Source organism: Lissotriton helveticus, chromosome 1_1 (assembly GCF_964261635.1).
Source record: "Lissotriton helveticus chromosome 1_1, aLisHel1.1, whole genome shotgun sequence".
NCBI lineage: Eukaryota > Metazoa > Chordata > Amphibia > Caudata > Salamandridae > Lissotriton > Lissotriton helveticus.
The window spans coordinates 725,070,748-725,097,401 of record NC_136057.1 but is presented as its reverse complement, the minus strand read 5'-3'; the positions used below and the strand labels follow the sequence as shown (position 1 = coordinate 725,097,401).

General features: G+C 46.6%; 1 protein-coding gene across 2 annotated transcripts in view; it reads left to right on the top strand.

Moving 5' to 3' along the window:
* The window catches only part of ZDHHC17 (zDHHC palmitoyltransferase 17), a 528,357-nt gene that overhangs the window by 446,273 nt on the left and 55,430 nt on the right, over positions 1 to 26,654 (top strand). For both annotated transcript variants that reach the window (XM_078674258.1, XM_078674257.1), the window contains one exon: positions 11,365 to 11,522. In XM_078674258.1, coding sequence (XP_078530384.1) covers positions 11,365 to 11,522 — 158 coding nt within the window. The remainder of the gene's footprint in view (positions 1 to 11,364; positions 11,523 to 26,654) is intronic.

Here is a 26,654-nt window from a genome sequence, read left to right as displayed (position 1 = left end):
CGCATTTTTTCAAAACGCATGTGCATTTATCGCGCATGCCTTTACAAAGAATTACGTTTTAAAGGCATGTATGGTAAATGCATTTGCGTTGTGAAAACCACGATGACGAGAGAGGTAAGTGGGTTTGTGTTAATTTTTTCGTGGGTTAGTGATTGTGTAGTGTAGTGTTGTGTAGTGTAGTGTTGTGTTAGTGTAGTGTAGTGTAGAGTTGTGGTGGTTGTTTAGCGTAGGGTCATGCTGGGGGTAGTGTTTTAGGGTTTAGGGTTGTGTTGTAGTGTTTGCGTAGTGTAGGGTCATGCTGGGGGTAGTGTTTTAGGGTTTAGGGTAGTGTTGTAGTGTTTGCGTAGTGTAGGGTCATGCTGGGGGTAGTGTTTTAGGGTTTAGGGTTGTGTTGTAGTGTTTGCGTAGTGTAGGGTCATGCTGGGGCTAGTGTTTTAGGGTTTAGGGTAGTGTTGTAGTGTAGGGTCATGCTGGGCATAGTGTTTTAGGGTTTAGGATAGTGTTGTAGTGTTTGCGTAGTGTAGGGTCATGCTGGGGGTAGTGTTTTAGGGTTTTGGGTAGTGTTGTAGTGTTTGCGTAGTGTAGGGTCATGCTGGGGTGTAGTATTTTAGGGTTTAGGGTAGTGTTGTAGTGTTTGCGTAGTGTAGGGTCATGCTGGGGATAGTGTTTTAGGGTTTTGGGTAGTGTTGTAGTGTTTGCGTAGTGTAGGGTCATGCTGGGGGTAGTGTTTTAGTGTTTTGGGTAGTGTTGTAGTGTTTGCGTAGTGTAGGGTCATGCTGGGGTGTAGTGTTTTAGGGTTTTGGGTAGTGTTGTAGTGTTTGCGTAGTGTAGGGTCATGCTGGGGTGTAGTGTTTTAGGGTTTTGGGTAGTGTTGTAGTGTTTGCGTAGTGTAGGGTCATGCTGGGGATAGTGTTTTAGGGTTTTGGGTAGTGTTGTAGTGTTTGCGTAGTGTAGGGTCATGCTGGGGGTAGTGTTTTAGGGTTTTGGGTAGTGTTGTAGTGTAGGGTCATGCTGGGGGGGTAGTGTTTTAGGGTTTTGGGTAGTGTTGTAGTGTTTGCGTAGTGTAGGGTCATGCTGGGGGTAGTGTTTTAGGGTTTTGGGTAGTGTTGTGTTTGCGTAGTGTAGGGTCATGCTGGGGGTAGTGTTTTAGGGTTTAGGGTAGTGTTGTAGTGTTTGCGTAGTGTAGGGTCATGCTGGGGGTAGTGTTTTAGGGTTTAGGGTAGTGTTGTAGTGTTTGCGTAGTGTAGGGTCATGCTGGGGGTAGTGTTTTAGGGTTTAGGGTAGTGTTGTAGTGTTTGCGTGGTGTAGGGTCATGCTGGGGGTAGTGTTTTAGGGTTTAGGGTAGTGTTGTAGTGTTTGCGTAGTGTAGGGTCATGCTGGGGGTAGTGTTTTAGGGTTTAGGGTAGTGTTGTAGTGTTTGCGTAGTGTAGGGTGATGCTGGGGTGTAGTGTTTTAGGGTTTTGGGTAGTGTTGTAGTGTTTGCGTAGTGTAGGGTCATGCTGGGGGTAGTGTTTTAGGGTTTAGGGTAGTGTTGTAGTGTTTGCGTAGTGTAGGGTCATGCTGGGGTGTAGTGTTTTAGGGTTTTGGGTAGTGTTGTAGTGTTTGCGTAGTGTAGGGTCATGCTGGGGGTAGTGTTTTAGGGTTTAGGGTAGTGTTGTAGTGTTTGCGTAGTGTAGGGTCATGCTGGGGGTAGTGTTTTAGGGTTTAGGGTTGTGTTGTAGTGTTTGCGTAGTGTAGGGTCATGCTGGGGGTAGTGTTTTAGGGTTTAGGTTTGTGTTGTAGTGTTTGTGTAGTGTAGGGTCATGCTGGGGGTAGTGTTTTAGGGTTTAGGGTAGTGTTGTAGTGTTTGCGTAGTGTAGGGTCATGCTGGGGTGTAGTGTTTTAGGGTTTTGGGTAGTGTTGTAGTGTTTGCGTAGTGTAGGGTCATGCTGGGGGTAGTGTTTTAGGGTTTAGGGTAGTGTTGTACTGTTTGTGTAGTGTAGGGTCATGCTGGGGGTAGTGTTTTAGGGTTTAGGGTAGTTTAGTTGTTTAGTGTATGCTAAAGGCATATTCGTTCTAAAAGTTTTCGTTATTTTAATTTGCGGCCTAATAGTACATGCAGGATTTTTTTTGCGGACTGATGGTATGCGGGATTTCGTCATATATTCGCTAATCATACTTTCTATGGCAAAATGAACCCCCTCATTTTGTTCCTTTTTAAATTAAATGTTTTAAGAGTTACCACTTTATTCCAATCAAGATGGCTTCAGGTGTGCCATAACTTTGTAATAAGTAGGACTGTTAGCACTCTAGTTGTTCTTTAGAACACTCTGGGACATTCTGTCATTGGGCTATAGTTGGGCTACATCTGGCTGATATTTGGGCTACATTTGTTTTTTTTGTCTCTGGTGGCCATCTTTGGGCTACATTGGGCTACATTTGGGCTCCAACATATATATAGCCCAATATATATTTTTCGAAGTTAATTTTCGTAAAAACCACTGGAGCCTATATCTTGAGACATAGCAAAGGCACATCGGGCTACCAGTCCCTACAATTTTGCCAAGTTTGGTGTAAATCCATTCAGCCGTTCAGGCTAAAAGTGAGGCCAACCGCCCTATGGAAAATTGCATGGGAAAAACACGTTTTGGGACCCCCCTTTTTTCTCGCCCCCCCCCCTTGACGAAACCCCCCCAAATTTTCAGGGGCTGCTCCGAAACAAAATGTTCCATTTTCCTGAAAATTTCAGCCAATTCTGTCCTCAAACGCCAAAGTTATTCGACATAGAATTTTCAAAAATCCTAACTATATATACCTACTGGCTATCGCCAGTAGGTAATATATATATATATATATATATATATATATATATATATATATATATATATATATATATATATATATATATATATATATATATATATATATATTCACGCTCCAAGGTTGTCCACCTTATGAGTAGCACGCGAGCAGCAGCTTTATTTATGTGTAGGTGAGGACAGGGAACCGCTCGTAGACGCCGCTCCGTAATGGATCTGCCCGACGCGTTTCGAAGCTCCATCTGCTTCTCTTCAGGGGCTTTAACGGAAGCGGTGTGCGCACCCGTTACACTTCTCCAATTTCATATAACTCACCCGCCAATGGGAGGCTCCAATGAGACTTCTGGGAAGTGTAGTGCGGAAAGCACACAATCAAGTCCTGTATGGACTCCACGAGTGGGCCCGCCCTCGATCCCATGTACGGCTGCTACTTCACTGCCGTGACCCCCACGTTAACGGGGTGGTGCATACTCTGCGGCTGGACTGCCGCACATAGATTAACGCTCCAAGGTTGTCCACCTTATGAGTAGCACGCGAGCAGCAGCTTTATTTATGTGTAGGTGAGGACGGGGAACCGCTCGTAGACGCCGCTCCGTAATGGATCTGCCCGACGCGTTACGAAGCTCCATCTGCTTCTCTTCAGGGGCTTTAACGGAAGCGGTGTGCGCACCCGTTACACTTCTCCAATTTCATATAACTCACCCGCCAATGGGAGGCTCCAATGAGACTTCTGGGAAGTGTAGTGCGGAAAGCACACAATCAAGTCCTGTATGGACTCCACGAGTGGGCCCGCCCTCGATCCCATGTACGGCTGCTACTTCACTGCCGTGACCCCCACGTTAACGGGGTGGTGCATACTCTGCGGCTGGACTGCCGCACATAGATTCACGCTCCAAGGTTGTCCACCTTATGAGTAGCACGCGAGCAGCAGCTTTATTTATGTGTAGGTGAGGGCGGGGAACCGCTCGTAGACGCCGCTCCGTAATGGATCTGCCCGACGCGTTTCGAAGCTCCATCTGCTTCTCTTCAGGGGCTTTAACGGAAGCGGTGTGCGCACCCGTTACACTTCTCCAATTTCATATAACTCACCCGCCAATGGGAGGCTCCAATGAGACTTCTGGGAAGTGTAGTGCGGAAAGCACACAATCAAGTCCTGTATGGACTCCACGAGTGGGCCCGCCCTCGATCCCATGTACGGCTGCTACTTCACTGCCGTGACCCCCACGTTAACGGGGTGGTGCATACTCTGCGGCTGGACTGCCGCACATAGATTCACGCTCCAAGGTTGTCCACCTTATGAGTAGCACGCGAGCAGCAGCTTTATTTATGTGTAGGTGAGGACGGGGAACCGCTCGTAGACGCCGCTCCGTAATGGATCTGCCCGACGCGTTACGAAGCTCCATCTGCTTCTCTTCAGGGGCTTTAACGGAAGCGGTGGAGTCCATACAGGACTTGATTGTGTGCTTTCCGCACTACACTTCCCAGAAGCCTCATTGGAGCCTCCCATTGGCGGGTGAATTATATGAAATTGGAGAAGTGTAACGGGTGCGCACACCGCTTCCGTTAAAGCCCCTGAAGAGAAGCAGATGGAGCTTCGAAACGCGTCGGGCAGATCCATTACGGAGCGGCGTCTACGAGCGGATCCCCGTCCTCACCTACACATAAATAAAGCTGCTGCTCGCGTGCTACTCATAAGGTGGACAACCTTGGAGCGTGAATCTATATGCGGTAGTCCAGCCGCAGAGTATGCACCACCCCGTTAACGTGGGGGTCACGGCAGTGAAGTAGCAGCCGTACATGGGATCGAGGACGGGCCCACTCGTGGAGTCCATACAGGACTTGATTGTGTGCTTTCCGCACTACACTTCCCAGAAGCCTCATTGGAGCCTCCCATTGGCGGGTGAATTATATGAAATTGGAGAAGTGTAACGGGTGCGCACACCGCTTCCGTTAAAGCCCCTGAAGAGAAGCAGATGGAGCTTCGAAACGCGTCGGGCAGATCCATTACGGAGCGGCGTCTACGAGCGGATCCCCGTCCTCACCTACACATAAATAAAGCTGCTGCTCGCGTGCTACTCATAAGGTGGACAACCTTGGAGCGTGAATATATATATATATATATATATATATATATATATATATATATATATATATATGGAGTGCGGGTGTGTCAACTTTGGTCTGGCAGTGGAGCAGTAAATATATATATATATATATATATATATATATATATATATATATATATATAGAGTGCGGGTGTGTCAACTTTGGTCTGGCAGTGGAGCAGTAAATATATATATATATATATATATATATGTAAATATATTACATATATATATATATATATATCTTCCGATTATCATATCAAGTTCGGGAGCCTACTGCTGTGTCAATGTCGTGCCGCAGCATCAACATGGAAAGAGATGGCCCCAACTCATACTGCATTACATTTCCACCGAACCTCTCCAAACACGCCACTTAAAACTTCAAGCACAAAATCCTCAAAGAGCATACGGAGACGCTAATAACAAACATCTTCTACAGTCCAACACACGGGGGCCATAACATGGGCTTCATCTTCTACACTGAGAAACCGGCCAAATGTAGAGAACTTTCTACAACACCCTCACTTAACTAATACTACCAATGTTCCTTATGATTCTAAACTCTCCATATCCCCATCCCAGAACTTCAGAGAACTGTCCATAACCCTTTACAGAAATGGGAGCATCCTAATGCAAGCCTCTGAACAAAACCTATCCATTATTGCCACTTCCCTACTCTCTGTGCCTCCATGCCATCCACTCCCACCGTCACCCCTCTACACTCTTCGAGAAAACCCACGCCTACACCACCTCCTCTACTAGCTGAACCCTTTTCTCCCAGTCCCCCGCACATTGTTTCCACCTCCACCCCTCACAGCCTTGTCCATTCCCAGATGCTCTGAAACTTTGGTTTCGCTTCCAGATTTTCTTTACCTCTAAGTCCTCCAAACCACGGCAGGTGGGATTCTACCTTAGCCTCCAGCTCAACTCCGACGAGATTTATCATATTCCACTCCTCCCCACAGACCCAACCGACTCTACGCTAATCCCTATAATAGCCTGTCTAAAACTTCTAATCAACAATATTCTGGATGAAATTTCGTTACTACGTAAGGACGGAAAGATTAGACACATCCTGTCCCAACCTCATGCATCTGTGGCGAGCTATCCCCCACCTACACTCATCACCACCTAAAACCTAGATGCACAACAACAGGAATGTCAAAGCAGGAAGTCAAAATGCTAAGCAGCACATATGACAGTGCTCCTAGCCAAACCTCCCCCCGCAAGATTTCTGTCTATCTGAAAAACACGTAGATTCCTCACCTTAGAACTACCCCCAGGCGTCAGACTGGTTCCTGAAAGTTTTTCGTCAGCAGTACCCCTGCGCGTGGTTAGGCGGCGTCGTGCAGCTCCGCGTGCGTCGTTGGTGCCGTGATGACGTCATCGGAGCTACTTAGACGCGCCCACGCGAGCTGGCGTCAGTTCTTTCTTTTTCAGCGCCAGCAAGTGCAGATCCGGGAAGAGCAAGTATCCCCAGTTTTTTTGACTGACTTTTTGAAGGCCTTTTACCTCATTTTTTTGAGTCGTAGGGATGCCCGGTTTCAAGAACTGCGGGGACTGTCATCGCATGATGTCGGTGACCCAAAGTCGGGCCCCGTCTGCCGGGCCATGGTGCCGAAGACTTTGCGGGAGTCGGCTCCGCGTTGCTGGAGGTCCCGGTCCCGTGGGAAGTCGAGGGACCGGTCGCGGAGTCGTTGTCATCACCACTCCTCTGGATCCATGTCTTCGCACTCAGGGTTAGGTAAGTCGAAGCATTCCAAGAAGAAGTCAAAGAAGCATCGACGCTCTTCGACTTCCCCTTGCTCATCGTGTGATGCGGCTGAGGGTGCCAACCCCGCAGCTCTGGCAGAGCCTGCGACGTCACCCCCAGTCTACCCCCCCTTCCCTGGTGCGAGGGCCACACCTGCCCAGGTGCAAGAGTTTCTTGCAGCCATGGCCCGACTCTTTGGGGCCGTCTGTGACCCGCCGGCACACCTAGGGGCCCCGCGGGCCCGACGGGGGGGTCCTGCTTTACCATCTCCGGTGGTTCCAGTCCGGTGTCGCCGGCGCTGCAGGCCCTACAGGTATCCGGGATCGGACCCCAATCGATGACGGTTGACCTTGTGACACCTCCACCGGTGCCCGTTTCACCGGTACCGCTTCCGACGTTGCCCCCTCCTAGGGACGACGTCGTCTCCAGCTTATCGGCGTCGCTCGATGCCGATACCGACGTCAATGGGGCCTTTCATGCCTTATGTCCGTCCTCATTATTTTGAGCCTGTTCCACAGACTTCAAAGGAAGGGGAAGACTGGAAGGGGTCTGAGGACCCTCTAGCACAGGACTGTGCTTATGATCAGGACTGGGCAAAGGATTTGGGGAGGCCAGTGGTCTTGATACCTCACCTGACCCTGGAATGCTGTCTCCTCCTTCCGTGGCTACGGAGGAGGGAGCCAGTTACACAGTGGTGTTGCGTAGGGCAGCCAAGGCTCTCCACATCGAACTCGTGGCAAATCGCACAGCCAATCACCCATGAGTGTATCAGGGCTAGGTTCTTGCTGGGCTCAGTCCCAGTCCCTTTCTGAATTCTGGAAGAGCGGATGATGTTCGGAGGTGGAAAGCAAGATCGTTCCAGGAATTGGCGGTGAGGCAGGTGAAGGAGCATCCTCCACTGTAGCTTCGGGAGGTGTGGGGAGTGCATGTGAGGGTGCGGAAGGCAGAGCGCAGGTGTCTGGAGGTTTTGGTGGAAGTTCAGGCTGTGGTTGATGAATGCTGGTGCTTGGTCATGGATGGCCTTGTTTGAGTTTATCAGTATCTTGAATTGCCATCTTTTCGGTATTGGGAGCCAGTAGATGTTCCTGAGTGGGGGTGATGTGGGTCCATTTGAGAAGGTCAAGGATGAGTCTTTGACTGGAATCTCTTCAGGAGTTGTGTGGTGATTTCTGCATAGTGTGTTGCCGTCCTCCAGCCGGCTTGAGTGGCGCTTTTCTTGGCGTTGACTGGGAGCCATCTAAAGATTTTTCAAAGCAAGTGGAGGGTGTGGAAGCATGGGTAGGAGGCTGCGTTGGTCTTGTGTTAAATGTTTACTGTCCAGAATGATGCCAAGATGGGTGTGGGTCTGAAGGTATTGGGCCACCAGGTGTCATTCCGTGGGGAGGTGGTGTTCCCAAAAATTAGCACTTCCGTCTTGTCCGTTTTGAGTTTCAGGCAGTTTAACTTCTTCTAGTCAGCAGCACTGGTCATGCAGTTGTGGAAGTTTCTCCTAGAGGTGGTGGGGTATTCTGAGAGCAGAGGATGAGCTAGTTGTCATCTGTGTAGGATATGATGTTTAGGCTGTGGGTACTGACTATATTGCTTCAAGACTAGTAAGGCTACAGCTCACTTCCTAGGACTGCAACTGCCGGCCCCCCTGAGAGATACTTGCCAATTCTGGCATTTTCATGGCTTCACGAGGGGCTTCTCGTTTTGCTAACAGCCACAATATCAGCCTCAGACCAGAGGCATCCCAACCTGCTGGTTAGACAATATTGAGATAGAAGTAGTGGAAAGCACTTTAAATTTGCCCAACACTCCAAGCCTGCAGACGCGGTGAGTGACCTGCTTTCTACCGTCCTGGAAGCCCATTATTTCGCCCCAGTGGGTCCTTCAAATTGTGAAAAAAGTTACTCTTCTCTATTTTCAGGCTCCAACCCTTATTCCCCATTCGCCTCACCTCCAGACAATCTCCATACTACAGCAAGAAGTGGTAACACTCCTGCATAAAGGAACTGTGGAGCTAGTGCCAGGGCAGGAAAAGGCTCAGGGTTGTTTCACACGTTACTTACTAATACCCCAGAAGTATGGCGGTCTGCGACTGATCCTGGACCATGACATTTGCGTTGGAACTTTGAGACTGAATGGTGTCGCTCAACCTGCTGGATGCATACTTCTATATTCCAATCCTGCGTTCATACCGGAAGTATTTGAGGTTAGTGGTGGGATTTACACACTACCAATTTGCGGTATTTCCTTTAGCTTGACATCAGCACCTGTAGTCTTCATGAAGGTGATGATGGTTGTTGCAGCCCATCTCAGAAGATTTGGTATCCCCATTTTGTTCGTATCTGGATAACTGGCTATTCAGCGCTGGTTTTCCAGAGGTGGTATAGAGCGATCTGCAGTTTCAGCATCCCTGCTGTTTGACCTGGGCCTTTCCATCAACAAGGCCAAACCTCACCTGTGGCCCTCCCGGCGAGATTTGGGCTTATTTGATAAATGAGGACTGATCAGGAAAACGAAGAAAGGCAGATAGTACTGCCTTGCAAGTCCAAAGATAAAACAAACAAAAGGACATTGGATAATCTTCCCTTTAGTGTTCATCCTGTTTCCTTTCACACAGCTGTTCCGCGCTACCATCGGAGCGCTCTTCGTGTGGGTAGGTTTCGGAACCTGGCTGCTCACACTGCAGGTACCTTACCTTTCTGAGCAGCCCCACGGGAACAGTCTGCGGGGCTCATTAGATACACTCCCAGGGTACCTTACCTTTCTGAGCAGCCCCACGGGAACAGTCTGCGGGGCTCATTAGGGACACTCCCAGGGTCTCCCCGTTAGAGCAGGACCATTAGGCCTGCCTTCTTACTGACCCAGTGAGGTTGTATGTTTCTCCTTTTTGCTGTCTTTTACTGTGTAGTACTGAGCACTCGAGGTCCTGAAGAATTGCCAGTTAGGCAAGAAACATGTCGACCTAGTTAGAGGGTTGAGTTAGGCAGCTGTGCCCCTTGCAGTCCCTTCCTCCCCTCCCACCCTTTTAACCAAGGGAGTCAGCCACGTGAATAAAGACCCTTGTGGACTGACCCACCTTCTTTTAATATCACCACTCCTTTCACGACTACACCTTTACCCAGACCCCTCACACGCACTCAACCATTGGCTGGAACAAAAGAACTCCAACAAAGAGCGCCTTTTTGGCGCCCGTCGGACATTGCAGCGCCAGTCTGACGAGGAGCAGGAGACCAATGATGAAGCATGACACCTAGCTGTCTGGGTGTGTGAGGTCTTCTAGTTCCAATAAGGGAACATCTTGTCCCCTGCCTTACACACACATACTTTTTATCGCTCCTCTGGGGAACTTTGTACCTTTTTGTGAATTTCCCTTCACACAGGTAACAAATTTGGACGGTTTGAATAAATTGACATGGTAGGACTGTGAGCATCCAGTTTGGTATTCTTCACTTCTTAAGGAAAATCGAAACACGATAGTTGAAAACATTTTTATATATAATACTGCTACTTAGAATATTACACTACTTAAATATTGTCTATGCTGTAGCCCACAAGAGACCTATTTACAACTACAATGTGTACAAAATCAAGTGGCCAGAATGTATCTTGCCCGGAAATCGGACCATATTTATCCTGTGCTCCAACAATTTCCTTGTCTTCCAGTAAAACTGATCACAGTGCAGGTAATTTACATTTTATTCTCTAAGTAGTTCTGAAGGATCATGGCTCCGAATGCTTACTAGCTTTCTTCCAACTGTAGATGCCTAAATGTGACCTAATATCGGTTAGAGGAAACATTATTGTACAATCCAGATAGAATCACAAGAAACAGTGAGGGAGATCGATCCTGGCACTGTGTGCTCAACTCTATATTGTGTTGTATGTAGAACCCTGGGTACTCCTGAACTCCATCTTGTTAAAGAAAAAGTGAAAACCTCTTCATTGAAATAAGCGCTCTAAGCCCTCAGCTCACATTCTGGGACTATTCCCTTCTCATTCACCGCTATTTCAAGTGACAGGTAACCTTCATTATAGAATGACCAACACAGTTAGCCTCAACATGCCACGCCAGACCCGAAACAGCCTCTGGTCACCTTCTTTGAGGAATGGGCCAGAGTTACCCAATATCTTCGTCTTGACATTTCTCAATAGCATTATGAAATGGCTCCCATTTAAAACTAAGAAATAGAAAAAACGGAGCTTAATATCCAATTTAAATGAATGGAAAATGTTTTTACCTCTATTCTGCTTTATAAAAACACCCAACTAACTGGAAACAGTAGAATCTAACTTTAGAAATTACATTGTGAGAGTAATGGCACATCTTTTCCACTCGGTCTTATTAGATGCTTGGTAATATTGTAAACAAAACGTTAGTTATCAACAATGACAAAAAAAAAATTTAAAACAGATTTGTTGTGGTGGGTCTGTTAACCCCTAATTTAAGTGTATGTTAGTGTTTTTTAAGAATGTAAATTCAACAGAAGTTTTGCGAGCGAGTTTGTGGGCATCTGGCCGCATGAGCTGCCATCTATGTGTTGTATTGCATGATAAATTGAGTGTAAAGGTTTACATGTTAACATATAGGAAATTCCCAAAATCTGTGTGAAAGGGAGAGGAACATTTGGACTCGCCTCATTTACAAAGGAGTGATGCAGAGCGTATCATTTACATGTGTATTTTCAGTACAATATTTTTGATGGTTCTTTTCCTTTTCTAGATTGGGGCATTCACTGTGAGACAAATTACACAAAGGATGGATTTTGGACCTACGTCACGCAAATAGCCACATGTTCACCCTGGATGTTCTGGATGTTCCTAAACAGTGTTTTTCACTTGATGTGGGTGGCAGTGTTGCTTATGTGTCAGATGTACCAGGTAGGGAAGTATTTTAATGAAGCCTGTTTTTGTATCATATATTTGATACCTACGTTTTCATCTCAAAATCCTATGCCTTTATTGGATCGTTTAGTATATTGTCTTTTTAGGGCTTTGTATTAAGGAGGAATGTGTTGTAGCAGTGTTTCCAAAATGAGACCACTGGAGGCAAAAACTGACGAGCTGAATTACTGAAGATTCCACTTATGGCCGACTTTCAAAAGAGTGTTGTCATGGCAAGGCCATCATCAAAGCGATGTTTCGTAGAAAATTAGATATCTGATACCGCTGTGATAGCAGCATCCGTCATATTAAAACGTTTGTGCCCTAGCTTGAGACCTTGACTCTCCTTTATCACTTTTCAGTTAAAACAGGGTTACAACCCCTTTAGTTTTTGGAATTTCCCATGTCTATTGAACAGAGTCTTCTAAGCTGCCTAACTTGATCACCTGCATGAGCGATCTCTCATCTGCCTCTCTCACAACAGAAACTGTCAGTGGATGTAATAGTACTGTCAGAGGTACTCATCAACAAGGACCTGGCGTTCTGTACCCCTCGTATTACCACACAGCCTCTGGCAATTCAGACTTGGGCAGTTATAAAGGAAGCAAAAATGTAGGAGTGCACCACTCATTCAGTTGCTTGCCCCCCCCTGCTACCCCACAAACCTAGCTGTGGCAGACAAACCAATCTTACTGTCACTATTGTTAGAGTGTTGTCCCAAGTTGAATTTTATATACAGTTGGCATTAGAGTAAGGGTACCATACCTTTAAGACTTGCAGGAGACCCCTTGCTCCCATGATGCACCACAGGTGGCAGTTTGGTCAGTTCATTTTCCGGCTCCTTCTATGAGGATCCTGGAGCTTGAGCTCTTCAGTTTTTTGACTGAAAGTGATTTTATTTGAGATTTTCTCAGAAATCTCAACATTTTCTGACTTCTAAAAGCCTATTCTACTGGTTTTTTGGTTTTACCATAAATGTTTCCAGTCAGAATGCCATCCTTATTCAGGAAATGTCCTTCCTGTGGCAAGAAGATGGCACTGGCAGATCCACACTCAGTGTGTATTGTGTGTCTTCCATCCTCACACAATCCTGACCAGTGTTACCACTGCCAAAAGTTTTCCAGGTGGACTATGCACGACAGGGAACGCATTAAACTTCATGCTCAGCTGGAGAAGAACAGAAGCTATCATGGAGGTGACCAGTGTTCCCACTAATGTGCGCGGCTGCGCGCCAGCGCACCTTTGAGGCACCGAGCGCGCAATGTCCAGTCTGAAGCGCGCACACGTTCTGGCCGCCGCCCGCTTTTAAAGCGCGAGCGGCGAAAAACGCCAATTTACCAGTTGCCTGATGCCTTTGTGAAAGTATTCCTGTTAAAATGACAGCGCCAGTTACGTGCTGCAGTTAACAGGAATACTTTCACAAATGCCCTCAATCAGCCCGCAGCCTCTCTCTATTCATAAAAGCATCAAGTTCAAATGTATTAGGTGTGCTTTACACCTCGTGCTTTTGGACTTGCTTCATTTCGTTTCTAAATAGAGCGCGGCTGGGTGCTGATTGTGGCCCATTGTGAAAGGATTCCTGTTAATTGCAGCACTGTCATGTGCTGCAATTAACAAAAATATTTTCACAATGGGCCACAATCAGCACCCAGCCACGCTCTATTTAGAAACGAAATGAAGCAAGTCCAAAAGCACGAGGTGTAAAGCACACCTCGTGCTTTTGGACAAAGTGATATGTTGATATGTTTATTAGTTTAAATGGTCAGATCATGCAGCAGATCTTGCATTATGAGGCAAATATGGCAGAGCCATAATTTTTGAGAAAACATTTTCAAACCAGGATATTTTGCCATTCGTGTTTGAACTGCTGTTGTGGAAAAAGGGAGTAGTGCTGATGACAGAAACTCCATGGCTCGGAGACAAATGGTTTGTGTTTCCACATTTTATCGTATTTGGTACATTCTGTGATTAGAAGCATATCCCACTTTGTGAATATATTTTAATGTCAATAACTCATTATAACCTTAAATAATCATGTGTATCCATTGGTTGATTAAACTGGGCAGTGAATTGCCAAACAAATATTAAAAATTGGGATGTCTGCGCATTCTGGCCACACCTCTGGCTCCACCCACAGATCCAATCCTTGGGTTATTCCCGCCCTTTGATTCTCCGCCCACTGTTCCCCTACTTTTTTTCCCCCTCTTCGACCACTGTGAAGACTCAGCATTTATGGACCTGTGATGTGTCGCCACTGCGGGCGCCGCATGTGCCACCCATTTACGGTGCTGGGCTTCCGCATAAGGGAGCTAGCCATTATTGTATCCCTAAACTTGGGCACGTTGTCAGTTTGACATTGACTACACGTAGATGGGCTCTAAGTTTCTTTTAAAAAATATAGCTAACATTTGGACCTATACATTTTATTTGGTATAAATTAATTGAATATGTGTAAAATTTAGCAATGCCCGGGGAATTCTAGTAAAGGGAGCACCCATTGGCGATTCACTAGCGTGTGTGATTGATGCATTATTTATGAATAACTTTGACGTTGTGCTTTAACTTTGGATAAAAGTTATCATGAATTCTAGGACCAAGAAGCCAATATTGGTAATTATGTGTGCTACAAATAATCCCTAACATACACTGTGCATACAGTATATTTAATCTGGTGCTTTAATTATAGGCTGTTTTAAAGTATTCTGATAAAAATCGAATCGTGCTGAAGACAGCCTTGATTGGTGTTGGATCGAGGACCCGGAAGTCTGCACACCTAGCAGACAAAGATAAAGCACCTTGTCAGAAAGTTTAGCGTTTTCCCTACAGGTGGTGTTTGTTGGCCTGTGGCAGGGTCAGTCACATGTTCTGGATTCCTGGCATTTAATTGAGTCTATCCCAGTTCTGCGCCCCAGTGTTTCTTGTGCCTCACCTGGCACACATCATGTCGGAGGATGGTGATGATGTTAACATTTTGCCCCCCCCCCATGAAAAAATGTCTGAGGACGCCCATGGGGCCAACATATTTGTCCTGGTATAATTATGGGACACTGGGACAATTTCAGCTGCACCAGCACTTTTCTGGCCTAGTTCCGAGCAGCAATGCCGGCCAGGGAAGAAGCTGAGAGGATTCCAGCTGCACGCATTACATAATCCGAAATTAAGGGGCTATTAGGCCCCCATGCAAGCAGCGGCTCAGATAGCTAGGTTCTTGACAATCTCTATGGTGGATGGGAGTCCGGCCCTATTACAGTGGTAGGGCCCTTGCTCTGTGAGCGCACTCAGAAGTCAGGAAGGTAAGTGCTTAGGGTTTGCAACCAGAAGAGCGGAAGCATTTTCACTATTATATACAACTTGATGCAAAAAACAACCATTGACAACGCCAATAGTCTTGTCTTCTTGTAGGTGTAATGTTACTTGTATTATATATCCGGATGGAATGACAGAAGCAGCAACATATCAGTAGGGTGGCACACTATGTGATGCACATATATTTATCTTAATTGCTTTTAAGCCACACCCTTAATTGCATCAGTTACGCCCCTTTGAAAGATCCCAGAGTATTTTCATCCCACTCAAAGCCCTGGTCTACACGCACGGTCAGGTTCTTGGCGCACATAGCCTTGGCTGCAGCGCATAGAGACCTTACTCTGCCGCACACAGAGGAAAATAATTAGAGGGAACATTGGAGGTGACCATGGAGACTTCAGACCACCTTCTTCAAGCAAAAAACACCAAAAACGGTGACATACCACCTCTCCTGAGTCCAGAAACAAGAAGGTGACAGGAGATTCGTCGTCGAAGAGACGCAGACACTCTTCAGCGTCGAGGGACAAATCGCCATCTCGACGTCGAGATTCTCCGCCGCATGCAAGTTGGCAGGGTATGCTCAGACGTGAGTCCCTTGCTCACTTTGCCACTGGATTCAAGGTAGCCTGGCTGATGAGGGATATGAACCCGAAACCGGTCCCAGGATCCTTGTTTCCGGTCCAGGGAAGACATGGCTTGGCAGTTTGGGCTGGACTGTTCCCATGAGGCACAGGGTCAGACTGATTTGCATATAGTCATGTCTGAACTGGGGTGGCAGAGTGAGCTAAAGAATGGTGATGGATTAAACGCAGATCAGTTGACTGGAGGTGAGTGTTTGATTTGCTCAAACGCTCCTTCCATCATCCCCTTTTTTATCGCATGCAAGTAAGTCGGCGTCGAGGCACAGCACTTCGGGCTCGAAGGCTGAGTGTCCTGAGAGATTTGAAAAAACTCCATCGACGTCGAGGCTTCCGTCAACGTCGAGACACTCTCTGCCACCCTCGAGGGGGTTGGCGTCGAGAGTCACGACAGCGAACATCTCGACGCAAGTGGGCTTGTCGGCGTCGTCTAGGTCCCATCACTCGATGTCGAGAAGATAGACGCCAACACGACGTCATGGGAGATCGATGTCGAGGTTCCCAAGCCGACGTCGGAGGTCGACGCCGAGGTCTCCACATCACCGTAGGCGATCGACGTCGAGACCACCGTCGAGAGCAGGACGGCGTTCCCATAGCAGATCAACTCGAGCGACGCCGATGGTGACACAGACTTCATCGACGTCGAGGCATTCGACGTCGAGGCAAAAAATTGCAGCGGCCACAGAGGAGACCTGGCGTTAGTCGAAATCCAGGTCCAGATCGTTATCTGGGGCCCAGTCATCATCCCCAGGACTGCATGTTGTGCAGATTTCACCGGAGAAATCTCCCAGAGCTGGAGAGAAGAGGGCCTACGGTCTTTCACCCCGATGGCTGCAGGGTGCCAGTACAGATGACCGCCGAAGTCCGGGCTCGGACTACTCTCGCACATACTCGCGTTCCAGGACCTCTCTTCAGAGAAGCGCTCCTGCTAGACCCTCCAAGTCTCCCCCCAGAAGACCAAGATGACCTTCCACGCACTGATCACGGTCTAGGGGTCGTCACAGCTGTCATCACGACCGTCCCCATAAGAGAAGACACACAAGATCACCCACATGGCCTTCCTCCACAAGGTCCTTGGTCCGGGACTACTCTCCGACATTCTCCTCAGCTCCTCCCTCACGGGTGCCTCCCATCGATGACATCGCGACTTTATCAGATGTCCTGGGTAGGGGTGCGAAGAAATTAAACATCACTTTGCATACCCCTGTAGTTTCCACGTCCATCATCTTTGACACCCTACACCATCGTACAGCTCCTAGACCGCTGCCGCCTTTGGTGCCAGGATTCTTGGAACCAGCTATGGCCACATTCCTCACCCTTGCTACGGTGAGTTCCGGCCCATCCAAGATTGCTAAAAAGTATACGGCCCCAGCCGAGGATCCCTTATTTCTCAGAGCTGACCCATCATTGTGGCAGCAGCCATGAGGTCTCATTCAGCGTCTGCATCATCTTCTGTCCCCCCGAAGAAAGACAGTAAGAAGATGGACTCCTATGGCAGAAAAATGTGCAATACTTTGGCTTCATCCCGAGTGCCTCAGTCCTTCACGGGTGATATGACAGGTTGGGACTCCCTGTCAAGGTTTACTGAAAAGCTCCCCAAAGAAGACCGGCAGGACTTCAGCGAAATTCTGCAAGAAGGTGGGCTAGTAGCCAATCAAGTTATAAGTTGGGCAGCGGACGCTTCAGATCTCGCCGCACATGGTTACTCCCATGGCATCTGTTAACGGCTCTCAGCCTGGCTGCGTCTCACAGGCCTCAAGCCTGATGCACAGAAAAAGATTCTAAACCTTCCGTTTAATGGCTTCTCCTTGTTCGGGGCTCACGCCGATGAGGAGATAAGCAAGATGAATACAGAGCTGGATACTGTCAAGGCTGTTGGTCTGGAGAAACGAAAGAAATTCTGAAAACGCTTTAATCAGGGCGACAAACGTTCCTTCCAGCAGAGGGTTCAAACCCCTCAATGGTCCTCGCAGAGGTCCCAATTCCACCAAAAGCGCCCTGGAAGAGGAAGGGGGAACAACAAGCAGCAACAGTCCACCTCTAATCAGCCTCCCAAACAGAGAGGCATTGCTTCCTCCGCACCAGTTCGCCACTCCGGCAGGGGTGAGTATTGTTTTTCACCTGGAAGAGTGGGAAACCATAACAAGAGACAAATGGGTGCTGAATATTGTGCAGCATGGTTACTTGCTGAGTTCAAGTCTCCCCTCCGCAAGTGCCCCCACAATTGAAGTGCCTTCCTCAACTTCGAAGTCGGCTGTTACAGGACGAAGTGTCTCCTCTCCAAGAGGGCCATTGAGGAGGTCTCACCTCTCCAAAGAAACCAGGGGGTATACTCTCGGTACTTCCTAGTCCAAAAGCGAGGAGTAGCCAAAGAGTACAAACCTATCCTCGACCTGCGCCTGCTGAACAGGTTTATAAGAAAGGAGAAATTCCAAATGCTAGCCCTGCATCAAATCTTTCCGCACCTTCACCAGGGAGATTGGATGTGTCCCATCGACCTGCAGGACGCCTACTTTCACATTCCTGTCTCAGTGAAACATCGCAATTTTCTCAGGTTTCAGGTCTCTCGCCACCACTATCAGTAGCGAGTGCTGCCGTTCGTACTCCGATCCGCCCTGCGGATATTCTCCAAGTGCATGGCGGTGGTGGCTGCCTTCCTCCGCAGGCGGAAGATCTTCTTCTATCCATACCTAGACGACTGGCTCATGTAAAGTTCCACACCTGCGCTACTCCAGAGCCATCTCTCGTACTGCCTCAACCTGCTGCATTCAATGGGGTTGCAAGCCAACTACAAGAAGTCAGTCCTCAACCCCACGCAACAGATACACTATCTGGGTGCCTCCCTGGACTCTGCAAAAGCAAGCGTGTGTCCTTCGGAGGAGAGGCTGTCATCAATGCTTCTAGAGTGCCACACTCTTCTCGAAACTGCACGTCCCACAGCCAGGTAAGTGTCCTCACTGCTGGGATCGATGGCCTCGTGCATCTACATTGTGACCAATGCAGGACTTCACATGCGGCCTCTACAACAGTACCTCGAAGATCAATGGTCACAGACGTCAGGTCACTGGGAAGATCGTGTCTCTCTCCATCAAGCTGCAAATTACGCCATCAGATGGTGGATGAAACGTTCTCACCTTCTACAAGGGGTCCCTTTTCATCAGATGCCGCCAACACAGACAGTGGTCACAGATGCCTCAATGCAAGGCTGGGGAGCTCATATGGGCCAGCTTCAGGTACAAGGTTTCTGGTCCGAGACAGAAAGAAGTTATCACATCAACTTCTTGGAGCTACAGGCGGTCCATCTTGCGCTCAAGTACCTGTATCCATCCCTTCAATCCAGCCACATCCAGATTCAGATGTACAACCCAACACCAATGTTCTATCTAAACAAACAAGGAGGCACCAGATCACGAGTCCTGTCTTTGGAAGCCCAATCCATATGGCAGTGGCTGCTGTCGAAGGGTCCCTCAATTGTCGCAGTCCATCTTCCAGGAACCCTGAACGTGCAGGTAGAAGCGCACGACTGGGTGCTCAACGACGACGTCGCTCAGGATGCCTTTCGGCAATGGTGAGTGCCGGACATCGATCTGTTCGCAGACGCGGCAAACACGAAATGCCCTGTCTTCGCGTCCAGATTACCCCAGCAAGTATCACGGGGGAATGCACTTTTGATCAGCTGGTCGCAGACATTGCTGTATGCTTTTCCTCCACTGCCTCTGATCCCGGCAGTCATACAGAAGTTCTACAGGACCAACACCAGAATGATCCTGATAGCGCCAGAGTTGCCAAGCCAGTGGCGGTACCCGGATCTCCTTCAACTGGCAGAGGTTCCACACCGGAGGCTGCCCGCCGCCCGTACTTGCTGACCAAGAACGAGGGGAGGGTATTTCATCCCAACCTTCCCTCTCTCCGATTGACTGCATGGCTCCTGAAGTCAGCCAGTACGGACATCTAGACCCATCGGCTGACTGTATGAACATCCTTACAGAAGCAAAGAGACCCTCCACCAGAAAGTCTTATGCTTTCAAGTGGACGAGAGTTTACCTATGGTGTAAGGACAATGCTCTTGATCCAACTAGAGGTCAGGAGCAAGTGATTCTTCCATTCTTACTGCACTCGGCGAGGTCAGGCCTGAAGTACCCCTCCATCAGGGTCCACCTAGCCGCTATCACAGCTTATAGAAAGTCTCCTACCCAGACCTTATTTTTCCGAATGCCTATAGTCAAAGGCATTTTGTTGATGGGCTCTCCTTTCGAACCTATTCATAAGACATCTTTACAGCATTTGACCTGGAAGGCTGCTTTCTTAGTAGCCATCACTTCAGCCCGCAGGACGAGTGAGATTCAGGCGCTGCGCTGCAAGGAGCCTTACACTGTGTTCCACGCCAATAGAGTGGTGCTGTGGATTCATCCGAGCCTCCTTCCTAAGGTGGTCTAGGATTTCCACATCAGTAAGATTATCACACTGTCCACATTCTTTCCTCAACCAACCACTCCCCCGGAGAGATCTTTACATTCTCTAGACCTCTGGAGGGTATTGAAGTTTTACCTTGCTAAAACCCTTCCACTTAGGAAGTCTGACCGGATCTTTGTCAACTATAGTTCTACAAATACCGGGCTGGCTGCTTCCAAAATATCTATTTCTAGATGGATCGTCTCCTGTATAGCCTTGTCCTACCAACTAGCCAACAAGACTTTGCAGGGCAGACCACGAGCACACTCTACTAGAGGGAAAGCATCTACCACAGCTGTCCTTCGCAACATTCCTATATCTGAGATTTGCAAGGCGGCTACATGGCGCTCAGTACATACCTTTACACGCCATTACTGCCTAGATTCGGATGCACAAGCTGATGCCCAGGTGGGGCAGTCCTCTTTGAGGGATTTGTTTGCATAACTGCTATTTGAATGTGATGTTACTTCATGTTCTATATGCTCTGTTGCTCGTCCGCGAGACTTAGGGTATGGGCTTGCTACTCTATTCATAGATTATGACTATTGATGAGTATCCCTGGATGAGAAGGATTGGCTATTTACCTGTAATCCTAGTTCTCCTCCAGGGGTATACTCATCAAAGTCATAAGCGACCTACCCACCTCCCCGGACGAGCATTCTCTTGAAGTTATTGTATATTGATTGCAGATCTTCTCGGGTGCATATGCACCATCAAAAAGAACTGACCTAACTGCCTCCTGTGGTGCATCATGAGAGCAAGAGGTCTCCTGCAGGTCTTAAAGGCACGGTACCCCTACTCTAATGACTTAAAGGCAAGGTGTCAGTTTTTCTTTGTTTCTTAGTACTCTGCTGCAGCCTACAGGCAACTGCCTGCAATTACAAGCTTTCTTTATGGCAATAAAGCATTGTTGTATGACAATTGTTACTGCTTCCTCTTTTCCTTATGGGTTTGGAAGGTATAGGTACTACAATGCAAACCTATGTAATTTCACAATGTTTGCCATGTTGGTAACATTTTAGGTTGCATGTATGTTTTCACATATGCATATATACGTGTATATATATATATATATATCACTGAAAAAACCATAGGTTATAGACCATATATAGTTAGGAATTAGCATTTACAAAACCTTGAAAATTCACTGAAAAAACCATAGGTTATAGACCATATATAGTTAGGAATTAGCATTTACAAAACCTTATTTTACTCACACAAAACCATTGAAATTCCATATATAGTTAGTTGCACTAACTATATATCGCGCACCCGCAATCCACTGCTGATGATGTCACATATTACATCATTCATGACATGGTCAGTGACATCACTGATGACATCTCAAATGACATCACTGATGACATCACTGATGACATCTCATTTGACATTACTGATCACATCACTGATGACATCATTCATGTGATGATACGATGAACCTCTTCAGACTCTAATATAACCTTAGATACACTCAGTGTAAACAGACACTCACAGACTGTCACTCATCCATGGAGTTACTCACACACCTAGTCAGTCTTGCAAAGAATCAATCACACCTCCATTTCCTCGACTATATAGTTATACACACCTTACTTATTGAAACATATACTAACACATATTTACTCTCTTATACAATCCCTGATACAAGTTCACAATGATCCATACAGCCACTCACACATTCACTGGCTCTTATGCACAGTTATTTATATATGTCAACTCTCACATGTACTGTGTTTTACATATGTACTTACTTTGACATGTAGCACTGAGATATCCATTCACTCACCAATACACTCATGCACACAGTCAACCGCCCATACAGCTGTTTCCACGTGCACTTTTGAACCCATACATCTAGTGAATCAACTGCTCACACATGTATGCACAGAGTCATACACCTCCCAGCCACCCACACACACACACTCAGTCTCCTATACAAATACTTGGGCAACCAATCAATAACCCATATAGTTAGTCATATAGCTAATGATCAACACTTGCAGCAGATTACAGAACAACAGACACAATGATGCACAAATTAAAACAGTTTAGTCACTAACCCATGCACTCAGTGAGACACATTTAATCACTCACTCATACAGTCAGTTATGCACCTACTAAATCCTTCATCCAGACACTTATACATCCACTCATTCTTCAATATGTAAGACATATTTTAACTTTACAGAAACATACAGTCACTGGATGTTGTCATCAGTGATGTCGTCAGTGATGTCATTTGAGATGTCATCAGTGATGTCACTGACCATGTCATGAATGATGTAATATGTGACATCATCAGCAGTGGATTGCGGGTGCGCGATATATAGTTAGTGCAACTAACTATATATGGAATTTCAATGGTTTTGTGTGAGTAAAATAAGGTTTTGTAAATGCTAATTCCTAACTATATATGGTCTATAACCTATGGTTTTTTCAGTGAATTTTCAAGGTTTTGTAAATGCTAATTCCTAACTATATATGGTCTATAACCTATGGTTTTTTCAGTGAATTTCATAGGTTTTTTAATAGCAAATTTTTATAGTTTTTAAAAATAATACATTTTAAATCGAATTTTATATTGTATAATTGTCATTTTTTTTTTTTTTATTCTTTTTGGTGCGCTCCCGGGGCGCGGACCAGTGAACGCACGGGTAAGCGCAATCTTGCGGCGCGCCCCGGGGCGCGTACTGATGAGCGTCCCGATAGCGCTATTGCCGCGAACGAAAACATCGTCACGTATTGCGTAGCTGCCACGCCTTGCGTCATTTGACACGTATCGCGTAGCCGCGAGATGCGTCTTATGACGCACCGCGTAAGCGCACCCGGAAGCGCATACGATCGCGCAATGTAAACGCCCTGATGCGCTTACGAAACACGTCCCGGGACGCGCCCCGGGGCGCGTAGCGTAAGCGCGTCAAACCATGTGACCTTAAAATAACACTTTTCATTGGTTCATAACTTTTTTTTTTTCAAATTGTGTGAAACCCACCCATTTCTCTCACTATTGCTTTGTACTTGGAGAGAGCAAGAGCTGTTCTGTGTACTGTGTTCATCTCCTACTTTTCTGATCTACAGCAATGGCTCCAAGAGAGTCATCCAGCAGTGATTCCGACGGATTTTTAGATGAGGACCCTCCTCAGCAGAAGAAAAAAAACCATTTCATCTGGAAATTCTATGACATCCCTGAAGGACAAAAAAAAGTCAACGCTCCAAAAGTAACCTGCAAAATATGTGGTAGTACTTTATCCAGAGGCAATCCTCTGAAAAAATATAGTTTTGGAAATGCTAATTTAATCAGGCATGTGAAAAGAAGACACCCTAACAACTTTGCCAGGGAGAGTGTCAGAGAGCTGGCACGGAATTTACCCACAGATGGCGGCAGCACCTCCACTGGTGGAGCAACACCTTCGGGACCACCCCGTGGAAGAATGGTCCCTAACATTCAGCCGGTGTTTGCAGGCATCAAATTTCTGTGCACGGAGTGTGACGAACTGCTCTGCTATGGGGAGCAGAGTGTTGAACTCATTGCCATAAAGAAACAGCAACACCGCTGCCCTGCCAGTCCCTAAATTTTCACATTTTTTTGCTCCTGTTGAGCAGTTTTGGAATCCCTGTTTTTGTTTTTCCCCTGACAAAAATCCAAAAAAAATATAAAATCGTTTTAAAAAGTCTAAAAAAATATAAAACAACAAAAACAAAAAAAAGTTCTTTTCAGAACTACCTCCAATTTATAAAAAAATGCTATTTTTTTTTTTTTTAAAAGTGTCATTTTTTTATCTCCATGGTACGCTCCCCCGTACGCTCCCCGGTGCGCGTACCTGGCGCTCCCCCCGCGAAAATCGATTTTTTATTTTTTATTTTTTTTTTTACCCGCGGGACCCTTTTATGGCCCCCACATCAAAACTAGGGGGTCAGGGGGGTGTACCCTGCCCCCTTTTGCTCATTTCCCCCTTTGATTTTTGCCACCTCTTGTGTCTCAATCCTACCGAGACACAAGATGGCGGCCGCTGCGGACTGTTTCGAATGTTTACAGACACCCGAGAACCAATCAGCTTGCCGTGCGCAAGTCGCATGGCGCGCCCGGAGCGCTCCCCGGTACGCGCACCGGGGCGCGGCTCTAGATATATATCTTTTTTTAAACCTAATTTACTCAAAATTCACAGGAGCACATATCTTGAGACCTAGCAAAGGCACATCGGGCAAACAATATCTACAATTTTGCCAAGTTTCGTGGAAATCCATTCAGCCGTTCGGGCTAAAAGTGAGGCCAACCGCCCTATGGAAATTAACATGGGAAAAACACGTTTTGGGACCCCCCTTTTTTCTCAGCCCCCCCTTGACAAACCCTCCCCAAATTTTCAGTTGCTGCTCAGAAACAAAATGTTCAATTTTCCTGAAAATTTCAGCCAATTCCGTCCACAAACGCCAAAGTTATTAGACATAGAATTTTCAAAAATCCCATAGAGAAAAAATCCTAACTATATATACCTACTGGCGACCGCCAGTAGGTATATATATATATATATATATATATATATATATATATATATATATATATATATATATATATGTATATATATATGTATATATGTGTATTTATTACCTACTGGCGGTCGCCAGTAGGTATATATAGTTAGGATTTTTTCTCTATGGGATTTTTGAAAATTCTATGTCAAATAACTTTGGCGTTTGTGGACGGAATTGGCTGAAATTTTCAGGAAAATGGCACATTTTGTTTCTGAGCAGCCCCTGAAAATTGGGGGGGGGGGGGGTTCGTCCAGGGGGGGTCGAGAAAAAAGGGGGGTCCCAAAACGTGTTTTTAACATTGAGTTTTCCATAGGGCGGTTGGCCTCACTTTTAGCCCGAACGGCTGAATGGATTTGCACGAAACTTGGCAAAATTGTAGGGACTGGTAGCCCGATGTGCCTTTTGTAGGTCTCAATATATGTGCTACAGTGGATTTTGAGAAATTTAACGTTTAAAAAAAGATATATATCTGTAACAGCGGACCGGGCAGCGCTCCGGTTCGCGGACTTTTCGCGCAACGGAGCTTTGTGAAGCGAAGCTGATTGGTTCTCCGGCGTCTGTCAACATTCCAAACAGTCCGTAGCGGCCGCCATCTTGTCTCTCGGTAGGATCGAGAGACAAGAGGAGGCCAAAGCGAAGGGGCAAATGACCATAAAGGGGCATAGTAGATCCTCGCTGACCCCCTAGGTTTGATGTAGAGGTTTTAAAAGGGCCCCGCGGGGCAAAAAAAAAAATAATAATAATAATCGAACGGCTGAATGGATTTGCACGAAACTTGGTAAAATATTAGGGACTGGTAGCCCGATGTGCCTTTGCTAGGTCTCAATATATGTGCTCCAGTGGATTTTGAGAAATTAACGTTCAAAAAAAGATATATATCTGTAACAGCGCTCCGCTTCGCGTAACGGAGGTTTGCGAAGCTGATTGGTCATTCTGTCACTGGGCTATAGTTGGGCTACATCTGGCTGATATTTGGGATACATTTGTTTTTTTTGTCTCTGGCGGCCATCTTTGGGCTACATTGGGCTACATTGGGCTACATTGGGCTTCATTGGGCTACATTGGGCTACATTTGGGCTCCAACATATATATAGGCCAATGTAGCCCAATATATATTTTTCAAAGTTAATTTTCGTAAAAACCACTGGAGCATATATCTTGAGACATAGCAAAGGCACATCGGGCTACCAGTCCCTACAATTTTGCCAAGTTTCGTGGAAATCCATTCAGCCGTTCGAGCTAAAAGTGAGTGCAACCGCCCTATGGAAATGAAGGAAATGAATGGGTAATTTGTAATTAGCAAATAGCTCATCGCAAACTAGGAATGGTAAAGAATCGCTATTTTTTCCTTAAAGTTCGCTATTTAGGAAATGCAAAAAACTTTGATGATACATATGGCGGTTCATCTCTAACAAGATAAGAAGCATAGGGATAGATTTATGATGACTGGCGCATCACCAGGGATGTGTTAGTCATTCTGTGCCGCTGTTCAGTCACCTATGGTGTGCTGCATTTACAATGCGGCGCATCATGGGGCAAAAACAGCACAGATGCGTGATGTATCTGTGCCGTAAAGGTGGCGCATTGCTGGAGTTGTATCGCAAGTGTGATGAAGCTCCAGCAAGGGTCGGGGGTGCCCCTGTCGCAGGGTTTCTGTTCTCACACAGAACTGTGGACAGAGGATTGGAACCTCGGCGAATTAGGGTGCCCCAAAACTCACCTTAGTAATCAAAAACCCCTTAGCAAGCTAGGTACAGTGTCACATTGGATATAACAAACTCTCAATGTTTAGACAATCCAGAATATGAACTTATAGTACCTCAGGATACGTGGAACTCATGAACAGTCGGTCGTTATATATTTCTTAGAAACCAGAACATGGAGTTAAGAAGAACACGTGTATTTGAAATGTTTATTTACTAATGCCGTCTTCTCAGGCGTAGTATCTTAGATAATACAAGTACACATATTATCAGTAGCAAAATTACCAGCATAGTTACTAGTACATAAAAAGCGAATGGTGACAGTATGTTAACATGCTGTAAATGAATAAGAGTTAGCAACACTTATAAGCAGCCACGGGCCGTGGAGGGAGTTACGGTGGGGCAGGGAGGCGGGGAGGGGGAGGGGCAGGGTGGAGAGGGCTCCACCCTGCCCCTCCCCCTCCCCACCTCCCTGCCCCACCGTAACTCCCTCCACGGCC